This window comes from Prunus avium, chromosome 8 (assembly GCF_965620075.1).
Source record: "Prunus avium chromosome 8, drPruAviu1.hap1.1, whole genome shotgun sequence".
Classification (NCBI taxonomy): domain Eukaryota; kingdom Viridiplantae; phylum Streptophyta; class Magnoliopsida; order Rosales; family Rosaceae; genus Prunus; species Prunus avium.
In genome coordinates this window covers 27,420,561-27,441,945 of record NC_142291.1, presented here as the reverse complement: position 1 = coordinate 27,441,945, position 21,385 = coordinate 27,420,561, and the positions used below count along the sequence as shown (strand labels likewise).

The window sequence follows — 21,385 nt, the reverse complement described above, 5'->3', positions numbered from 1 at the left end:
TTAGCTTTTGTCCCTTGGGAAACATCCCCATGTAGCACCGGCACCTCCTCCAAAGGAACTTGTTTTCCTTTGTTGAATTTGTCATTCCCGCCACTAACATGGGTAACCTCTGCCATAGCCAAAAAGCCACTGCCCTGAACCTCACCATACTTCTCAAGCATGTCATCCGAGCAAAGGCATTCAGCCAAACCTAGTGCATGTGAGGAATCCACCATTCTCCGCTTAAAAAGATTTGCTAAAGGGCTTTCAGCTTCTCATGCCACTTCCACCTCCATATTATCCATTGGCCCACCTTGCCCAACGAAGGCATTTGCAAGCGATCGAACCACCCCCACAACCTTAGTTGAAGGCTGCGTAATCTCCTGTTGCATATGCGAATTACCCAGCAGCCCAAACTGCTTGCCTGTCAGATTGTTGTCCGCTCGAATGCAAAAAACATCTTTTATAATCGTCTTCCGCCTACCATATTGCTCAACAGATATGCCTTTAGAAAGCTTTTCCTCACAATTCTAACCCACATGATCAAGCCTCACGCAAAAGAAACTGAAAAATGTTATCATTCATACTCAATCTCATACTGCTTCGCTGGTTCCTCAACCACCAGTTTGAGCGTCACACATCGTTTCAATGGCTTTGAAACATTCAGCCCCACTCTAATACGCAGAAAGCTACCAAGGCAATCCCAGTTAAGACCTCGATCCACCATAAAGAAGGTCCCCAAATAGTTGCCTATCTTTTCGCCCATCGTCAGCGTTAGAAAAAGTAGAGGAATACGTCTCATGCTAACCCAGAAACTATGGGTATCCAGCAAGAGCGACATAGGATCCACACTCCCATTTGTTGCCGCCAAGAGAAGCAAAGCACGCTCAAAAGTCCAAGGAGAACCTCTCATAATTTTCTTTCGATCAAAGTCTGACTTGGAAGAGAATAGAAAGCTCGTTGGATCATCTAGAGGAACGGTCGTGAACTGCTCTCGTGTGTGCCAAATTGGCTTCATCGTTCCTATTAAGGCCTCCTTATGAAAAGCCTTCCCCGTAAGAAGCCTTCCCACCAACAAAAACTAATCAACCTTCAACCCTCCTAACTCTTCCACACCGACCAACTCGATGGCTTCCGCCATCGAGATTGCAAGAGAATAAGAAATCCCAGAGACAATATCATCAATCGTCGCCATCACCCACTGAAGGCTTCCCCCCACAGCACCAAGAAAACAAAAACACCCTAACTAGAGACAACCTAAACTTAGAACCCCTCCGCACATGAACTGACTGAATCGCTCTCCACGTTAGAGACGAATGCTCCAAGCCACTCAACTATTAAGCCTGCACAAACCCTAGTCATATGACTGGAGTCGCCAAAAAAACCCAACCCTAGCAGGAATGGACTCTATGCTATTGTTGGAGTTAATTGAATAAAAGTTCGCAAACAGTGTTGTGATAAAACCACTTAAATACTTTTGATGAAATTAATTACGAAATATTTTCTAAGTTAGCTAATTTTGTACAACAATAATTCTTGAAAGGTAACTAAAATAATGAGTGATTCAATTCTTCACAATACACTTACTCAACACATAGAGATGATGAAGACAGTAAAAAATTTGAACCTTATGAGAACTCTATATGGTACTAAGTCACTCATGTATCTTACCATGCAATATATAAAATGTAAAATATTATAGTAAATCATTATAAATAAATGATTATGGTGTGTTTAATCTTCTTTCATTAATTACTACATATATTCTACACTTACAGTGTTTGTCAGTTCGCTATATAATCAACTTAATTTAGTTAAACTCATCTACAAAGCATTTTCTTCTAATTTTTTTTGTAATAAACTAATAGATAATTGACTAAATAAACATCCTCAAAATTTTCAATAAAAATTTCCAAGTTTTTCATACAATTTTCGTGGTTTTTACTCAATTTTTACCAATATCGATAGTTTCTCAATATTTTCATCAAAATTTCCGTATTTTTGAACCATCGATATTTTACACCTTGGTTAAAAGAATCTAAAGAACTTCACAAATCTTGTCTAAGGCTTGGGGCCCACATTTTGTCACTTTCCTTTCTTTTGTAATTTCATTTCATTTTAAATGTTTATAAACAAACAAAAAACACCAAAAAAGTCATGTCTTCGCATGCAGTGAGAGAAGGACTAAAAGTTGGCAATATGTAGCTTTTGTGGGTGACCCACCAACGGCGCATGGCCCTTTCAATGTTGGACTCACTTTTGTAATATTTTGTATGATTTCTCCTTCATCTTTTCCTCTCATTCTACTGATCTTTATGTTCTTTGAATCTCTTTTGCGCAGCCACAGAAGTCACTTCCTGAAAGATTAGATTGTATGACATTAGGGTTCTAGAAAGATGTTGGGCATTCCTCAGGTAGGATGTTGTTAAGGTGAGTTGTTCATGCGTGTGAGGAACTGAATATAGCACATATATTTTTTCTTTATAAACAAAATATGATTTCTCTCTAAATATATATATATATATATATTTTATGCCAATAGGGTTTACTCTCATGTTCGAATCACATGGGACCTTAATAGTGTGTGTGTGAAACCATCATTCCTCTAATAGTTTAGATTATCGTTTGTATTAAAAAAAAAAGCTTTTTTTTTAATAAATATTTTCAAATAAACACGCATTAAATTATGAGTTTTTTTTAGCGAACCATAAATTGTAACTTAAATGGGCATTTATTTTTTCCTTGGTACGTAAATATGACTTTTCTTAACTTAATCTCATAAGTCAGAAGGAAATACTAAAAAGATAAAAATTCATCACATTGATATCATAATAAAAGAAAGTTTATAACTCAAACTCGTGATCAATTAACAAATTCATTATCCTTAATGCAAAATAACTGTTTTTAATCAACCACTCGAGCTACAAGCCTCAAGAGAATCCCTTGTCGGGCTACAAGCCTCGAGAGGATCCCATTGTTGATATGCTTACTATGTCTTCATCTTCAACAAGTTTTTTTTGTTAATTTTTAAAAAGTAAAGAAGTAGTCTTTCTTAAATGAAAGAAAGCAGCCTTCAGCATGAAACACGTCCAATTTGTACATCGAAGGCTGAAGCAGCTGCTTTAGTTGTTGGCCATCTCCGCAGAAACCGCTAAGAAAAAACTTGCAAAGTGGGAAAAGTAAATTTCTTTTTATTTTCACTTTTTAATATTCGATTCTTCTCCTTGGAAGGGTGCGTTGTGTGCAATAGATAAAAGCTACGTGGAAGATACCAAAGAATTTGCTATCTGTCTCAAAGAATTTGTCAAAGATGACTTTAGGGATTTATTCTTAATTTCTTATTGTGCATGCTTTATTAGCTGTCTAAATTCAATTATATTTCTCTTATTTATTTTTGGTTTCCCAGGGTATCCCCGCGCGACCGCGGAGACTAAATCCCTCGAGGTACGGTGAAGCGCAAAGCGGGGACCTCTCCCAACAGAGTCTGCTCTATTCGCAAGCGCCTAGGATCGAACCCAGGATCTCTTGTTTAAAGGATCCAAGCCCCTTCCACTTGGACCAACTCTTGTTGGTTTTCTCTTATTTATTTTGTAAGCAATAGAAGAAAAATAAGTAATTTGGACAAACTGTTGCCAGATTGTGGCGGCAATTTCCACAATTTATAGAACTTAAATGAATTAAATAGATCAGTTTTTATATAGAGCTTAGTAAATTATTTAGAACCGACTACCTTTTTTGTCTAGTGGTATTTATCTCTACTTAGGGTATGTTTACGTATTAGTAATGGATATGGAAAGTATGTTTACGTATTTATCTCTACTTAGGATATGTTTACCTTTTTTGTCTTGTTATGCTTCTTATCACAGTGACATATTTAGTAATCAAATTAATTTAGGTTCTGATTCATGAGAATTAGTAAACAGCTTAATGAGAATAATTCTTATCATACCGATCTCATCACTTCCTTGATTCTTTACTTGCTCCATTCCTTAATGAGAGTTTGACTTATATATGAATATATTTTTTGAAAATTTGGTTTATGTCAATAAAAAATTTCATAATTCGGGTTTAGTAAATGGATTTTTATTCTTCAACATAAGTCAATACATATATTTTATTTTGAGAATATTTTAGTTATGTCACTTGAACTTATTGAATTTGTCATTTTGAAGTAAACTTTAAGAGCGATGACATCTCTATTTTTTAAAAATTTGTAATTTATCATATGATGCTAATGATGTTCACCATTCCATTTTTTTAAAATTAAAAAAAATCATGTAGGCAGCATGTGACTTATTTTCGGCAATAATTTAGTCTTTTCAAATGAAAATTATTTTAAAAAAATGAGTTGAATCACTTAAATCAGATATCAAAGTACCTATTGCATTCAAAAACCACATATCAATACCTATTGCATTTCCATTCTCAAAATGCTATTAGGCTGCAAATAATAGGGCAATTTGCATACACTGAATATTGCAAACGCCGCCAAAGGAGTTGGTAATTGGATTACAAAATCACATGTCAACATAGCTATTGTATTTCCGTTCCCAAAATGTAAAAGGCTGCCAATATATCATGGTAATTTGCGTACATTAACTGCAAAAGCCGCGTAACGAGTTGGTAATTGGATTCAATATCAAATAACTATTGCATTTTCATTCTCAAAATCCAAAAAGCTACCAATAACATGCCAATTTACGTACACTAATTGCAAAAACCGCCTAACCAATTGGTAATTGCATTAAAAAAACCATATATCAAAATTTATTACGCTTTGCCACCTTGGAACCCACCATGGCTTGAGGAATTTTTGCTCTCCTTTCATGCAAGCCACTGGACATGAAATTGGTTTTGTCACACACACAGATGGTATCTAAATGCAATTCGAATTCCATAGGAAAATATATATGTATCTCAAGGAAATATGATTACAGAAAAGTTTAAATTCTCTACTTTCTAGTATAGATCTACCAATTGATATCCACCAGTGAACTCCATTAGATTGCCCACCACCGGAGTTCGAACCAAGAAGCCCAACGCGATCGAAGAAGAGAGAGAAACAGTGGAACAAAGAGCGAAATATACAGAGGAAAGTGTTCCACATTTTCACATTTCAATTTTTGTTTGTTTGTTTTTTAAATTAACCTACACAATCAGTACCTCCACATTCAACCTCGTCTCATCCAATGGCCTGTATCTTTTGACGTATCGATACACCTGGAGTTTGGTAGAATTTTCGCTCCCTAGGAAGGATGATCCACTGTAGTCACTGTAGTCAATCTACGGCTTTAAATATTCTTATGGCCAACAGTTGACATATCAATCTTCAGCCATAAAATATGTCCAAAATTTTAACAAGAAGCACCTTTAAGTTATATTTTAGGACTCTCGCCAGTGGCGTGTCTAGTCTTTTTTCACTAAAAACGGGTATTCTTCTGTCTTTAGCTCATGTGACAAAAAATGTACAAAATTTTTCAGTTTTCCCCAATATCTCATTATATTTCGACTTAGTACAACAAATAACCATATATTGAACACACAAGAAATACTTGAAGCCATTTTGTTTGGGTAGGATGAAAACGAATTTCCTTTTCTTCTTTTGATTGCATACTCGCAATCAATTTTGGACTAACTTGTCTTTAAATAAGTGTCAAGTACTATTTTTTTTCATCTCAATGCTGCTAAGAAAATATATATTTTATGAATTATACACAATATAAACATGCTACAAAATAAACAGGTATTGTATGAACACCATCCAAACAGCTATATTGTGAAACAAATTGTGTGTTATATATATTGTACAAATTTTATTTCTATAATACACATCATCTAATTCAATTTTTATATTCCATTGACCTTCAAATCGAATAAATGATTTGTTCTTTTCTATATTCCATTGACATACAATAGCTAAGTCGCTGTTGTCTGTGCCAGAATATTGCATAGGTTGAAGGTCGGCCATGGTTTCCTAATCATAGATCTGCTGTCCTTGTGGATGAAACTATCGTCATTAAACACTGTTAGAATTAGAATAATGTTATTGATCATGTCCTTGTGGGATACCAGATGGATCCAAGATGACCAACCTAATACTGCTAAAATTAAACACTGTCTGTCAGGGCCGGTCCTGAGTTTTCAAAGGCCCAGGGCGAAAATCTAAAATGTGCCCTACACACATTAATCACTAATATTAGTATACTTCTTGTTTTATCAACTAAGCATTGGGTTTTTTGAGAAAGTATTTATTTGAAAATATTTTTAGACTTTGAGCAATGTCTTCCATATTCCTAAATAATGAAAACAAATGTCCAACTATGGATACCATACCATGATACCAATGAGTCAAAGAATTTCAAGAATGCAAGTCAAGCCAATATCAAAGAATTTCTTTTAAAACTCTCGTTATGGATCCTTTGTTCCAAAATTTCAGATTCATCTCAATATCCTATTCCTAAAAATTATGGAAAAATATTAAATCAATTTATTATAATATAATATAACACTTATTATAATAATAAAAATTTGGGGCCCCCTTGAATAATGGGCCCAGGGCAGTCGCACTGACTGCCCCTGGGCAGGGCCGGGACTGCTGTCTGTTTAGATAGGCATAGTCAACCCGATATTTTAATCACGAATTTTGAGCCCCTCCATTTGGTATTAGTGTACTTATATACATTGAAAGGAATGTTAGGCTATTTCCAGGTGAGGAGGGATATATTTAGCCCGGGCTACATTTAGTCCTCTAAGGCCATCTCCAGTCATGGGCTATTTCCTAAATATAGCCCTAAAATAATACCAAAACCATCTCCAATCATGAGCTAAATAAAATTTTGGCCACATTTGGCCCTTTAGCCCTCCAACTAGGCCCTTTAGCCCTCAAACTAGGCCATATGTAGCCCAGCTTTAGGAATGGGCCAAATTTGTAGTGGGACCCATAATCTGCTTTTCAACTGCAATCTATCCCTAGGACGCTACATCTGCTAGATCTATATAGATTTTTAAAATAATAAAAATAGTCAGCTTTTCAAATTTGTAGTCAGATTTTTAAAATGACCGTTGGACCTACCCACTCCCAATTTTTTTTAAAAAATAATAAATATGGTTAGCTTTTCAAATGTTTTCAAGTGTTGTTTAAAAAAAAATTATAAACAATATATTAAACAGTAGTTTAATTAAATTAAACAATATATAGTTGTGGAATGTATGAGTGTTGTACCATAGTTTTTCTCAAAATAATAAAATATGAAGGACTCTAAAATATAGCCCTGCATGGCTGGAGATGGAAAAATTTAGCCATGCACTACTCTTTAAAAAATTAATATTTTGGGGGGCTAAATTTTTAGCCCTGGACTACATTTAGCTCTATGGCTGGAGATGGCCTAATAACTGATTTTATAAGGAGTAGTGTCATACTACATTTTAAGTGTCTCCAGCAGCAAAGGGCTAAATTTAATATTTTAATAGTTTTTAGTATATTATATAAATTTATTAGTTAATTTAATTAAACTACTATTTAAATTTTATTTAATATACATTTTCGAAGAGGAAAAATATTTTGGGATAGGATTTTTGATATCCACGTGTCGGCATAGGATTTTTGCAACTAATAATAATTGACAGATGTGACGTTAATTTGTAGGAAAACAAATAGCCATCATGTTGCGGCAAAGAGAAAGGGGTTGTATCGTATCATATGCGTACTTGTATTGAAACGAACGTCGTCTGGCTCCTTTTCCGACTCTCATACAGTACCCGTGCATCGATGATATGACGTTAATTTGTTATTAATTATTAGATAGATGGTTTTAAATATTTTATAAATAATTTATGAAAACAAATAGAAAGGATAATAAGTGGAAAATATAGTTTTATAATATTTTAAACGTATAGCCATGTGACTATATTTTTAAAATATATTAATAATTTAAAGAGTATAACCGCGCGACTATACTTTGTAAACATAAATGAATATTTTAAAGGTATAGCCGCGTGGCTATACTCTGTAAACATATATGAATATTTTAAATATATTCGAATGTTTTAATAGTATAGCCGCGCGGCTATACGATTAAAATATATTTGAGTACAGCCCTGCGGCTATACTCTCTAAACATATACGAATATTTTAAAAGTACAGTCGCGCGCTATACTGCACAAAATGATAATTAAGTAATATCTTTTCAACCAAAAAAATAATTTAATTCATATCTTAGCCTTTTTTAATTACTTTAATTAGTAATTATGTTTAAGTTATTATATCTTCAGTGAATAATTAGTATTGAAATTTTTTACCAATTTCATAAATTAATTAATAAATAGTAATGAATTATTTTAAATTATTTTGTGGACTTTGTTTTTTATTTTTTTAATACAAAATTAGTTTGTTTAGTTTAATATTTGCAATTAAATAGTATCTTAGCCTTATTTAATTATATTAATTATTATTTATGTTTGATATTTAATTATCTTAAATAATTTTGTGTTCCTTAAAATTATTTTAAAATTTTGAATATATTTTAAACATAGTTTCAATTATTAAAAAATTATTTTAGTATTTCAAAAATGAATTTGAGCCTCCAAACCCTAAATCCAACCAAGTCTCCAACCTTCATCGAGGGGATATTGTGGCCAACTTCCTTGCGCCAACTGCAGAATTGATGGCCGACTTTGGTGCGGTAATCAGTCCGCATCAGCAAAATTGGCCTAACATAAAACTCACCATTTTCACCTTATCGTTATTACTTATCCATCTCACAAAGTAATTAAAAAAATGATGGAAACATGTCGTCTTGAAGAGCTCCCATACATGATTGGCAGGAAACATGGATGAATCAAGGAATGAAAAACACTCAATACTTTGGACCAAATTATAACGCTTGCAAGGCCAAATAATTTGCCCATACATATCTTTACAAAAAAAAAATTAGATATGAGAGCATTCATTATTAAATTTTTTTTAATATTACAATCGCAGGGGCCTAAAAGCTGATAAGATCAAAATATCATTTGCAACAGGGCATGGTATAGTTTTGTGCCCAGATTTGGGGCTGAGGTATCGATTGTCCCGTCCCGTGCTTACAGTTCATCTGCAACTGTGTTGGCTACTCAATATACTGTATGTGTTTTTATCTCCACATTCTCCATAGTCAAAATGAGAATGATTTCCATGTGTTAGTTTTCCTTGTGTAACACTCTCAATAACAAGATTTGAATCTCCTTCAATTTGTCAGAACGATATCTTCTCGTTGAAAGTCAGTCATGGCTGAAAAAAATATATTAGGGGGAAAAAAACTCGTGACTTGTCATTCCGACCACGTAAATTCTTCGTCATCAATTTCATCAGACTTCAATGGATTATCAACTTCAGCATCCACAGCTTCTTCTTGAACTTCAGCAACATCAGCTTCCTGATCTTCAGGTTCTTCCAACTCTGTTTTTTTCACTCCCTCCTGAAAGTAATAAGAAGCAGCATCTTTTTTTTTATTAATAAAAAACAACAAAAGAAAAGCTACTACAAGCAATAGAAAGAGATAAAAAACATAAATGATTAGAAGTTGTGTAAACAATAAGAGCACAAATTGCACCAATTATCAGTTAAATGTCTTAACACAAGACTGCAACTGTACGATAAATTAAACCAAGTTTAGATTTTGTGAATCACTAGAGGAACACAAAAGGTTTAGAGCATGTATCCACTTTCTAAAATATTCATAGAGGATGTCCAAGGGCAAAAGAGACATGCCATGCAAATTACATAGTCAATTAGTCATCCAATGGGTTGGTCCTCTGAAGAGATTAAAGCCATAAATAAATAAAAAAATCGGATCATCTAAGATCAACCAACTTGAAGCTTTTGAAGATAATTTATTTTTTCTTTTCATAAAGAGTACAACTCCTAAACCATCAACAATTCCGGTATGCAGATTCTTCTGTGTGATATACTACCTCCTACTGGAGACTAACAAGTACAAGCAATGAAGTTTGTCTATAAAAATGAGTAACTTTCTTCGTGGAGGTCTAAATATAGACACACAGAAACATAATCTTTCCCAAAAAATATAACAACAGAACATATGCATCTCACAGAAGAGATCCAGAGAAAAGATAGAAAATGCATACATCAGTATCATGAGTTGGTTCTGCTTCCTCCTCCTTGTTTGCCTGAGCAACTTGTTGCAGCCTCTCAATATATGAAGTAAATTGGGAATGATCTGCACGAGAAAATTATTATATTGTACAACTGTGTGAAGCTCCATGTGTGGTTTGGGGTGGCAGATAAAACAACAATTGTAATGACTTTAAGCATAGATGAATGAACATTAAATTTATTTTATTTGGTTTTTATTTATTAAAAGTAAATATGGTGCGTCTCCGAATGGCTGGGACGCTAACTCTTGCACTAATGGTTCCTCCCGTAACCCATGGAAGGACATTTCTTCTGGGTATCAGTCCTTTCTTGAATGTTGTAGAGGTGAGGTTGGCAATGGGAATAGAGTGAGATTCTGGGAGGATTCCTGGGTAAACGAAGGAGTGCTAAAGGTTCTTTTTCCTAGACTGTTTGCTCTGTCAACGAAAAAAGCTGTTAAGTATTTCACACTTTGTAGATCTCAATTCAGCCCCGGTTAATTGGGATCTTGGGTTCAGAAGAAATCTCAATGACAGGGAGTTCGATGAAGTCATAAGTTTGCTGGCTATCCTAGAGCCAGTCAGACTGTCTAGCACAAGGTTGGATAGGAGAAGATGGCAGCCTGAAAAGTCTGGCATTTTCTCTTGCAAATCCTTCTCGTCGCATCTTCATTCTGGTTTCCCGGCGGATTTGTTCCCCCCGTTTCCCCACATATGGAAGGTCAGCTCCCCTCCTAAGGTTAAATTTTTTATGTGGTTGGCTTCCATTGGGAAACTCAATACTTGTGGCATGATTCAAAGAAGGCGCCCATTCAAGTGTTTGTCTCCTCATTGGTATGTTCTCTGCAAGGGACACGAGGAAAGTGCAGCTCATCGCTGCCCTTTCTCTCTAAACTTGTGGTGGTCTTTATTCAGGGAGGTGAAAGCAGTATGGGTGATACCGAAAGATTGTTTCATCCCAATCAGCTCAAATTGGATGCCCTCGGTAAGAGTAAGAAGGCCAAAACTTTATGGGACTGTTTAGTGCATGCAATGCTCTGGAATATTTGGCTCGAAAGAAACAGAAGGATTTTCGAAGAGTATATCGGTGTTAGTGAATTAGAAGTCTGGGAGAGAGTCAAATTCTGGGCGGCACTATGGGCTTCCATTACGACCGAATTCACAGACTATTCCTACTCTGATATAGCAAGGGATTTAGTTGCCAAAGTGTTGTAATCTTTTCCTGTCTTCCTTTATATTTACGTGTTAAGTCTCGTTTTTGGTCGGTTGTTATAGCCTAGTTTTGTTTTATGCTGGGGTCTGTAACTTCATAGGTCTTAGTGGTTCTCTTTTTCTGGTTTTTGTAAATCTTTTGTTTCTCTGTTAATACAAATTGTTTCTTTTCCAAAAAAAAAAAATATTAAAATTAAAATCGGGGGAAAAAAAATTTCTACACATAAAGTATATACAATTGTCCTTATGCTTCATCAAATGGAATTCATATAAGAGTAAACAAACACAACGAATAGGGAGGTTTCCGTCTGCACAGGTGTAATGGTCTTGGGTAGGTTCTTAAGGGAAAGATTAAAACAGTAAATAAATAATAAATTAAGGACTGACCTGTGGAACAAGTCGAACGACTTAATACGGCTTCATTGATACGTAATGGATTTTGACGTTCTTCCTTCTTGAATTTCAACTTGATTTGATGACGTGTTCGACCAGGAAAATAGAGTTCTTGAATCATGGTAAAATCTGATCCACACTGCTGAATAGCCTAAATCACATGTGAAGACAAAATTAATTTGACCTCTTATACAATTAGTTGCCACTTGTTAATCAGGAATGAAACAAAGTTTTTAAATCACAATTAGAGTTCTAAGAAAATCAACTAGTGCCGTTGTGCAAACTGAGACTGGTAACTCATCAGCTTTCACCATCAATCACATATATGGTATGTCAAAGTTATTTTCAATTGGTAGCCAGTTAATTGTAGTGAATTTATAGGTACATTACCACATAGAACAGTTCTGTGTCTTGTTTAGACCATCTTACGGTGGGTGCTTTGTCCATGTACGACTGGTAATTGAGTAAAAAGGAACTCGCATTAACCCGGTAACTTGCTTGATTTTCTTCAGAGTTTCCGTCGTGTTCTGAAGGAAAGGTCCCCTCTTCATTCTCTTCATCTTGATAAGCTTCCTTGTGAGAATCATTGTTAGCACTGCAATGAAAGAATAACAAAAATAATAATAAGAAATGTGCATCAATGGACAACATACGACTCCAAGAATGATAGTAAAAACAACCTATTCAAAAACAAGCATGTCAGCCTTTGTGTGTGCAACAACAATAGCAGCAGTTCTTCACAAATAACAGGGTTTGCTCAAATTCTAAGTTCTACATTTCATCAAATGTCATATATAAAACATTTTTCAAACTAAACATTGCTAATGCTTACAAGGCCCCCACCCGCCTGTCCTGAAAAGACAACTCAATTATATTCAAGAAATACGTCTGTCACATGGTTGTAACCTCAAGTGGGTTCAAGCAAAGTTCCCAATCTGTGAAAGCATGCTGACTCAAAAGGCCCAATTCACAATCATTCTATTCCATCCATATTAATACCTTCATAATACTTAACAATACATCCTCTTGTATGGCCATTTTATACAAGCGACACATACAATAACTTCATACGCATCTTAGAACTACTTCATCACTATCTTTCGACAATGCGTATTGAACGTTCAGAGCTCTTGTCACACAAAATAGATCAGATTTGTAAGACGAACAACATGGTAGTTGGGATGTCGTATGAGGAGCGCAATGCATTCGAGATCCCAACACACAAGTGTTGTGACACGAATCACCCTAAAGAAAGCAAGATGCCTACACATCAACCCACAACCATCCAACCTTGGCAATTTTTGTTCTAACGTTATTTGTAAAAATTTCTAGTTACTGTTTTATTCAATTAACAGTAACTGACATACATATAAATTATTAATAATATTCAATTTGCAGTTATTTTAAAATTGCTTCAAATCCAGTGCACAGTCAAAGTATCAATACATATCAGGGGATCTGCAAACTTAGAAACCACCATCAGAACAAACAATGCAGAAAAAATACAACATCAACAGTGCTAGTCCAGCAAAAGCGGGATCCTGGAAGTGGTGATCTAGATAAGATCTTAACCTTCAAGAAATGACTGCTTTCAGTCAATAAAGAAAATTGAGAGATAAAAGGGAAAGAAGAAACAAATGCATCTGACACTTTCAGCAAACTTATGAATGTAAAAAACATAAAAAGTCCAAAATATATTTATATATACGTATGCTTCTATGCATCATGTTTGCCATTCATTTAAACAAGTATTGTACTACCATATAAAGGATCAGAAGAAAGATAAATGCACAAACATAAGAAATTCAAATCAAACATCATCAAGATTACTAGGGACATTATGCTACTACATACACTAGCAAAAAAATTTCCAATTCAAATGTCAATTGTTGCATGAACCATAGTATACAACTTCAACAAGTATGATCAAATATAAAGATATGGCGTCTGTATAAGAATTCAAGTACCTTTCATCGGGGACTGGAGTTGTCATTTTTCTTGCCTCTTTAATCTACACGGCATAGGGACAAATCAAAAAGGCAATGTCAATGTTGGAAAAAAAAAATTATAGATAGAGCTATAAAAAGGTTATTAAGTGAAACAGCATCGTAGTTCCTCATGTGAAAATTTAACCAGAAAAATAGAAATACCGCTAACAGCTCCCTATGCTCTGCTAGACGAATGAGATTCTTTAGAGACAACCTTTGATGGTCAATTTCATCCTCTGGGATTTCAAGCAAAGACTTGTCCACTGCAAAGGGTAAGAAAATTAAAATGATGGACATACAAATTTCGTGTCCCATAATGTTATATACCCAGAAATTCATTTACCATGTCTTTTGGTTCTACGAGTTGAATGGGAAAACCTTTTGGGAGGGTCTTTCGTTGATTTATCAGGTGCTTCCTTGGCTCTTTTACGCTTTTGTACTGGTTCTTCTTTTCCAGATTCAGGCTCCTTGGACTTTCTTGGGGCTCTTTTCCTCTGTAATGTCTTATGCTCCCTATATTCATTATCATTATTCTCGTCTTCATTAACGTTAGATCCACTAGAAGGTTCAGCAGTGAAGCTGTCTTCATTAGCCTCATGCACTAGCTCTTCAACGTCTTGACGAGGTAACCGCTTCCTCAACTTCCTGGATGATGTCCCACCTTCAGCCTCCTCACTGGCTGCAAAAGATTTGCGCTTCTGAGAACTATTTGATGCAGTAGAACCTTTTCTATTTCTACTCTTATGACCCTGCACAATCCAATAAACAAATACAAACACGTGTTCCAACACAATTAAACACTGAATTATATTTTAAGTCCCATGACATGCATGGAAATTTAAAGTTAAAAAAAGTTACCTCTTTTCCAGGTGTTCCCCCAACATCTTCTGAAAGCACAGCATCCCCAATAATGGCACCATCCGAGTGGGTAGTTTCTGCAATGTATTCTGTATTCACTTGAGGATCAGAGGTTGGATGTGGGGTACTAGAATCACCAAACCTTGGAGAGGGGTGATCAAGAACATGTCCAGGTGGGAAGGCAGGAAGTGAGCTCTCATTCAAGTCAGTTTCAGAAGGCACCAACACAGCTTGTGAAAGCATACACTCAACTTCAGCAGGAGGGATGTGCAGATGCTCCTTTCCTTTTTTCACTTTGAGCTTGGGTTGAAATTTTCCAACACGTTGTCCTAAATCAACCCAGACTCATTGAAATACGCAACAAACAATACAGTAGCAAAGGAAAAAGTCAAGTGATGGTATGCATACCAGACGAAATGGTAGCATCAGACACAACATCTAGAACTTCAAATTCTGAGAAAACCCCATCTACCTGACATTGACAATAAACTGCCCAATTAATCAAAACTAATAATTGAACAAGAATCACTTCTGTGACAGTACAAATCTTCACCTTTGTTTCTAAATGCACTTCATCCGGTTTGTTAGAAACAGAAACTTCTCTGCAGGACACAGGATCTTGGGTTGTACAACAATCAGAAAAAGTTTGAGCTTCTGCAACATCACAAACCATGAACGCTGAAGGCTCAGCAGAAACATGGGACTTACTGGCAGCACTCTCTGCTGAAAGAATAAGTGTCAACAGACAGTACTAGTCAATGTTTCTACTGTTTTTAAAAAAATTTGTATTTTGCATTCGTCACCTGTACCCCCGGTAGTTTGACTTAGAAAACCATCAAGACATTCCAACCCAGAGAATATGTCTGCATTCTGGAAAAATCAGAAGTTATCAACATGAAATGGAAAACTAAGAAACCAGGAAATAGGTATTTGTTTCTTACCTCCCCTGCTGCTGTTCCAACAGAAGCTGCAACCTCCGGTTGAGGAGCAGCTGTTGCAGCTGACTCGCAAGGTTTCGTGTCCTTGTTGCCATCAGACAATGCAACATTTGTACATAAATTCTCATTGTTTTTTGCTGGCTCTATGTTCCCAAGAATCTCTGATGTGGCTAAGGACGAACCTACAGGATCTGTTACTTTAACATCTCCAACATCAATGGATTTAACAGATGGAACAGTATCTGAGACAGTGGGAGATAATGTGGCAGGTTTTTCCGTTCTGTCATTACGGAGAGCAGAAGTAGCTGCTGTAGATGCTACCTTGCTTGGCCGGGGCTTTGCCTTGGGTCGAAATCGGCCGCCAGGACGAGCTGCAAACGAAAATAGAAATCAGTTACCCATCTCTTGAGCCAAATGAAAATAGAAAATATGAAAAGTTCTTCAAGTTCTAGGTGCAGACTTACCAGGGGCATTAGAAGGGTCAAGGAAAATATCATCCAAATCCTCCATGTTGAGTTTAACTTCAACAACCGTTTCTACATATATTAGGCAGAAGCCCTGTCTTCAAATAAGGCAAACAGGAAAACAAACAAAAATCACATTGAGTTCCAAGAAGGATACAAAGCACTCTGTTTGCAGTCCGAAGTCACATTAAAATTGCCCTACTAAGTGAATTATATTCAGAATTCGTTTTCTTTTCGGGGTTTCCGAATTTGACTGAAACTCTCTAAAACAAAGTTCAAATGATTCTCCTAGACAAGATTATTAGCACCTTCAACTGAGCAAATACAACCTGAGTATTTAACAATGAACCCATATATAAATCTTCCATCCAATAATATATTTGCAATCACGTACTTTGAAGAGAAAGTGATAAGTTGAAAAAGAGTTACCTATGCTAACTGTTCTGCATCACCATTACTAGGGTTTCAGAGAGAAACAAGGAGAGAGGTGGGAGGACGAGCCAACCGCTAAACGTATTCTTAGTTTTTAAATGTAAAATAATTGCAAAATGCGCGTGATAGACGGGATGGTGGTGGTCGTGCGTTTCTTAGGATAAGGAGGAGCTCGCTCGGGTTCGAGTCTCGCATTTGGCACAATTTGTCATATTTGGGTAGGCCCTTAACGTAGTAATTAAGAAAAGATGGCATGGGCATTTTAGTAGTTTCATCATTAACTTTTAATTCAAAGTAAAAAAAAATCTTTAAAAAAATTAAAACCCACTCATCCTATTCTTTTTTTTTTAACAGAGAAAATAATATCTTAAAAAAATATTGAATCCACAACAAATTAGCAAAAAGAAAACAAATTCCGAAATTAGAAAAGAAAAAATGAGAGCAAGCCAATGTAGAGGGAGAGAGGGAGGAGCAGAGAAATTCCAAGCGTACCTATGAAGCTGTATAGCGTCGTGTTCTTCAGTGCCTCTTGAAGCAGTGTTTGCAAAACCGGATCCGAATCCGACCCGACGAGTTCAACCGCTTCGGCGTTGGCACATCAACGTCGTCGACCCCTTCGCTTCTCTTTCCACTGGAGCTTGCTCTCTACGGTTACTGTAGAGAGAGAGAGAGAGAGAGAAAAGTAAGAGAAATTTGAGCACCGTCGAAGGCTGAAGAAGCGCTCCTTTCTTTTCAGTGTGGGTTTTGTGGGTTGGGGAGGGGAATTCCGTCGGGTTTAGGGTTTTTCCGGGGAATGGGGTTGGGTTGGGGATTGATAGGTTGGAGCGGTGGCATTGAGGGCGTGCGTGGCGTGGGGTGGGTTTTAAATTTTAGTTTTCTTAATCAGTTTTAGGGTTTAGGGTTTTCTTAATCAGTTTTAGTTTTTCTTGACCCCAAAAAAAAAAAAATCAGTTTTTTAATAATTTAAATTGAATTTGTAAGGGCTAAAAGTAGAAAAGTATATTTGCTATTTTAGCAAGTTAATGGTTTTTATGATTTATAAATTAAAAAAAATTATTATAAATTTTAGAGCAACGGCGGGAAAGTGAGATTTATCAAAATTTGTCAACATAACCAGATTATTTCAATCAGCTCTAAAGATTTTTTATTTTTTATAATTTAAAGGTCAGCAAGGCAGTTCCATTTCCTGCAGCATATGCACTTCCTTTTCCTCAATTCAGGGTTTCACAAGAGTTGTGTTTTATCGTGAGTGTGTCATATATAGATTACAGATGTGGACCTTCACATTAGTCACACGATGCATCTGAAATAGTATCTTCACTTAAGTTTAATAAACTGATCTCGTGACTAATATGAAGATTCAAATGAGGGGTCTATATCATTATAGAATTCCGCAGTTCTACCAAGGGTGAATGTTGGGTTGGTTGGGCCTATCATGGTTTTGTTTCTAAAATTTGGGAGCTAAAAATGGGACAACAATGAAGGGCTGGAGATTGGGCTAGAGCTAGGGCCTGGGCTGGGCATCTATATCTATGCCAATAAAATTTTAAACTTTGAAAATGACAATATTAAAATCAGGGTTAATAAATCAACAACTTAATTATTTAGCAGAACCCTCATAAAACCTAGCATATCTTTTCTATAGGTACATTTGCTGGGTTATTTATTATGCCACATGTTTATGTATCCGATTGAACGTTTGTTTTCATCAAAGGTTGTTGTCATGTGGCAGGTAGGGCCTCATTGATTTTGTAAGTACATACTCAAACCTTAACAAACACACCAATCAGCTATTAGGGCCTCATTGATTTAGTCTAGTGGTATTTATTTTCCCAACGTTGAAAAAAGTTCTAAGTTTGAATTCTCTTTCTTCGTTAATAAAACAAGAACCCAATGGCTGAGCCAGGAATTTATGTGTTGGGGGGCCAACATAAAAACCAAACAAGACATTAAAAAATTTCAATTTTTAGACCTTAACAATGTTTGGAAAAATAAAAGGTAAAAAATAATTGTTTATTTAATTAGGTATCAAAATAACACTTGTCGTTCTTTCATATCTTGAAAACCATCTATGATTGAGTCAATGCTAAACTTTTCTGCAATTTCCTTTTCGATGTACATAATCAAAGAATATGTGAGAAATTCGTCTTCCATCTTATTACGAAGCCTAGGATGTATTTTTTATAAATAAAAAAAATCCATCAATTCTAGGTTGTTTCTTCATCTACAAACCAATTACAAATTTTATTCAGGATATGATTCATAAATTATACCACCAAAAAAAAAAAAATTCATATTCTATGCATAGAACATATAAGATACGAAACATATAACTATAACAATGAAAACTTCAATTTTCACTCATATAAACATATACAAATATATTCTCATAAAAAGTAAATAAATAAAGGAAAAAAACTATGACTATGTAAAGTTATCTAACCTGAAATTAAAAATTTTGAAGGAGGTTGGAGAGCAAACAACCAAATTCAATTATTTTCTTTTGATTTATGCGGCTGCTTCAAACTAAGTTCATGTGCTTCATATATGAACAAAAATTAAAATCCCAATCATTTTTATTTGGGTAAAAGTCTACTTCATATTTGATAAAGGAGATTTTTTGAAATTTTATTTGATTGGCTGCTTTTATTTTTTATTAATATGTTGATGGCCCCAAAATCACTTAGTCTTTCTATTTTGTAAAGAAATCACAGTCTTTTAATTGTAAAGAGAAACACATCTTTTCTTTATTGGGAGGGGGCCACAAGACCAAACATCAAATGGTGTCAAACTTTTGAGGGGGCCTAGGCCCTTCAAGCCTTCAAATACCTCCACCACTGAACCCACCCAACAAACTTTTTAGGGCCCGTTTGGTATCCTACTTAGATCCAATTTTATAAACTTAAAAACAAATTTGAAATCCAAAACTTAAAAAATCCGTTTGGTATGCTCATTTTTAAAAACTCAAACCTAAAACAAACTCAAAAACACCCCCATTATTGAAAATAAAAAAGTGAGGTTTTATAGTTCTCTCTCTCTCATCAGTTGGTGGTTTTGGGTCGACGTTGTCGCTCACAACTCCATGAAGGTCTTCAGGCCTTCAAATACCTCCACCACTAGAACCCACCCAACAAACTTTTTATGACCCGTTTGGTATCCTACTTGGATCCAATTTTATAAATTCAAAAACAAATTTGAAGTCCAAAACTTAAAAAACCCGTTTAGTATGCCCATTTTTAAAAACTCAAACCTAAAACAAACTCAAAAACACTCCCATTATTGAAAACAAAAGGAAGTGAGGTTTTATAGTTCTCTCTCTCTCATCGGTTGGTGGTTCTGGGTCGACATTGTCATTCGCAACTTCATGAAGGCCATTGTTTGTAGCTCTGTGAAGGCCATCAAGGTCTCCTTCGTCCACTACCCAACCCACAATTGATCAATTTTTTTTTCATGTTTTGCGTTTCTAGGGTTTCTATTGAAAGCTCACAGTTTGGAGTTCAATACCAAACAATTTTTAGATCTTAAATCACTATTTGAAAATTCATTTTTAAAAATAAAAAAAATTATAATTTTTAAATTTATTTTTTTGAGTAGGATACCAAATAGGGTCTTAGTTTGCAAAGCAAGTCGGCTGTAATTCTGTCTTGATAGTCATGTTTAACAGACACCATTATGCATTGCAGGTACAACAGAGACTCCATTTATTCGCTACCATTTTCAGACACCAACACCCGCAAATGCATGCAATTTAAGAAGGCCTTCAAAGAAAGAAGAAGAAAAAAGCCATGCACAAAGAGCTTCTATGCAAATCACAACACACAGATCTTTATGACCTTCAACAACTTTGCTGGGTTTGGTGGCCAATGACAAACCTTGAGCAATAAAAATATCTTCACAGAACTGAGGCTAAAAATGGAAATTCACTTATGTTCTGCTCTGCCCAAGAAACCCTGAGAAGGAAAATGAAAATTCCCAAGGACATTGTCCAGACAGTGGAGTTCATTTCAATCATGTGCTCACTGAATGACTTAATTTGGTATGACCCGCAAATCATGGACAGCACAGAGTGGCTTTGTTGTGGGTGCAAATAAAATTAAATTACAGTACAAACAAATAAACCACTTCGCTTTCAATCCCTTTCAGATTTTGTGCCAACAGCCCACCAAACCCTACCCTTTTCTTTTTCTTTTTTGGGTTAACTATTGATTTACTCCCTGAACTTGTATGCTACTTTTAATTTGCACCACAACCTTTTTTTTTGTTGAAAAATTAAGTATACAAATTAATTTTTATTACCAATTTTGAAGTTAAGCGAGTTGGCACTAGAGCAATCCCATAATGGGTGGTCCATTGGAAAGTTGCTCGTGAGTTCCCAGAAACAAAACCATAAGGGCAGAGAGGGGGGCCCAAAGCGGACAATATCGTCCTACGAAGGAGCTGATCTCGGGATGTGACATATATTCTAAACGATGAGGGTTTAGGTCAGGGATTAAAATACCATCTCCGCCCCTCCCAGAACACCATACCCAAAAAATTTCCCTTACCCGTCCCATAGCCGTTTTTTTATCCTTCATACCTTAGTCATTAGGGTCAAATCCTCCCGAAGACCCTTATCTGTGGAGAAAATTGCGATCAGAAAATCCAGCCATTTGCACTTTGCAATGTGTTTGCTGTATTCATTGAAATGCTTCATTTTGGATCTAGGTAGTGGAATTCGGCTCAACTGAACTTGGGTTTCATATTTTTGGAAGAATCAAAGAGGTTCTCAGTGTTAGATTCACAAATTTTGGTTTGCACAATAAAGAAACAGAGGGATTATAAGCAATTGGGCTATTTCGAATTCATTTTTCATGCTTCTTGTTTGATAAAGTGAAAACCCTTCATCTCAAATAAACTCAATTGTAAGCAAGTTTCCTCATTTCGACTGATTTTCGTATAGCCGAGGGCGTTTGGGGTGGGGTTGGAGGGTGGCTTGCGGTGGGTGGTGGTC

General features: G+C 35.6%; 1 protein-coding gene across 5 annotated transcripts; it reads right to left on the bottom strand.

Moving 5' to 3' along the window:
• Positions 1-8,812: 8,812 nt before the first annotated feature.
• LOC110768541 (Homeodomain-like superfamily protein) lies at positions 8,813-17,254 on the bottom strand. Of its 5 annotated transcripts, none has more exons than XM_021972304.2 (14): positions 16,888-17,254; positions 15,964-16,061; positions 15,503-15,870; positions 15,365-15,431; positions 15,115-15,284; positions 14,970-15,033; positions 14,562-14,890; positions 14,047-14,452; positions 13,866-13,966; positions 13,683-13,726; positions 12,106-12,310; positions 11,710-11,866; positions 10,105-10,196; positions 8,813-9,434 (listed from the first exon to the last, which is right to left on the bottom strand). In XM_021972304.2, the coding sequence occupies exons 2-14, from the start codon at positions 16,007-16,009 to the stop codon at positions 9,288-9,290; spliced, it is 2,196 nt and encodes a 731-aa protein (XP_021827996.1). In that variant the 5' UTR covers positions 16,010-16,061; positions 16,888-17,254; the 3' UTR covers positions 8,813-9,287. The 5 variants fall into 5 exon arrangements, with proteins under 5 accessions (XP_021827996.1, XP_021827997.1, XP_021827994.1 ...); XM_021972305.2 differs by having other exon boundaries at positions 15,964-16,057; XM_021972302.2 differs by lacking the exon at positions 16,888-17,254 and adding an exon at positions 16,393-16,545.
• Positions 17,255-21,385: the final 4,131 nt, after the last annotated feature.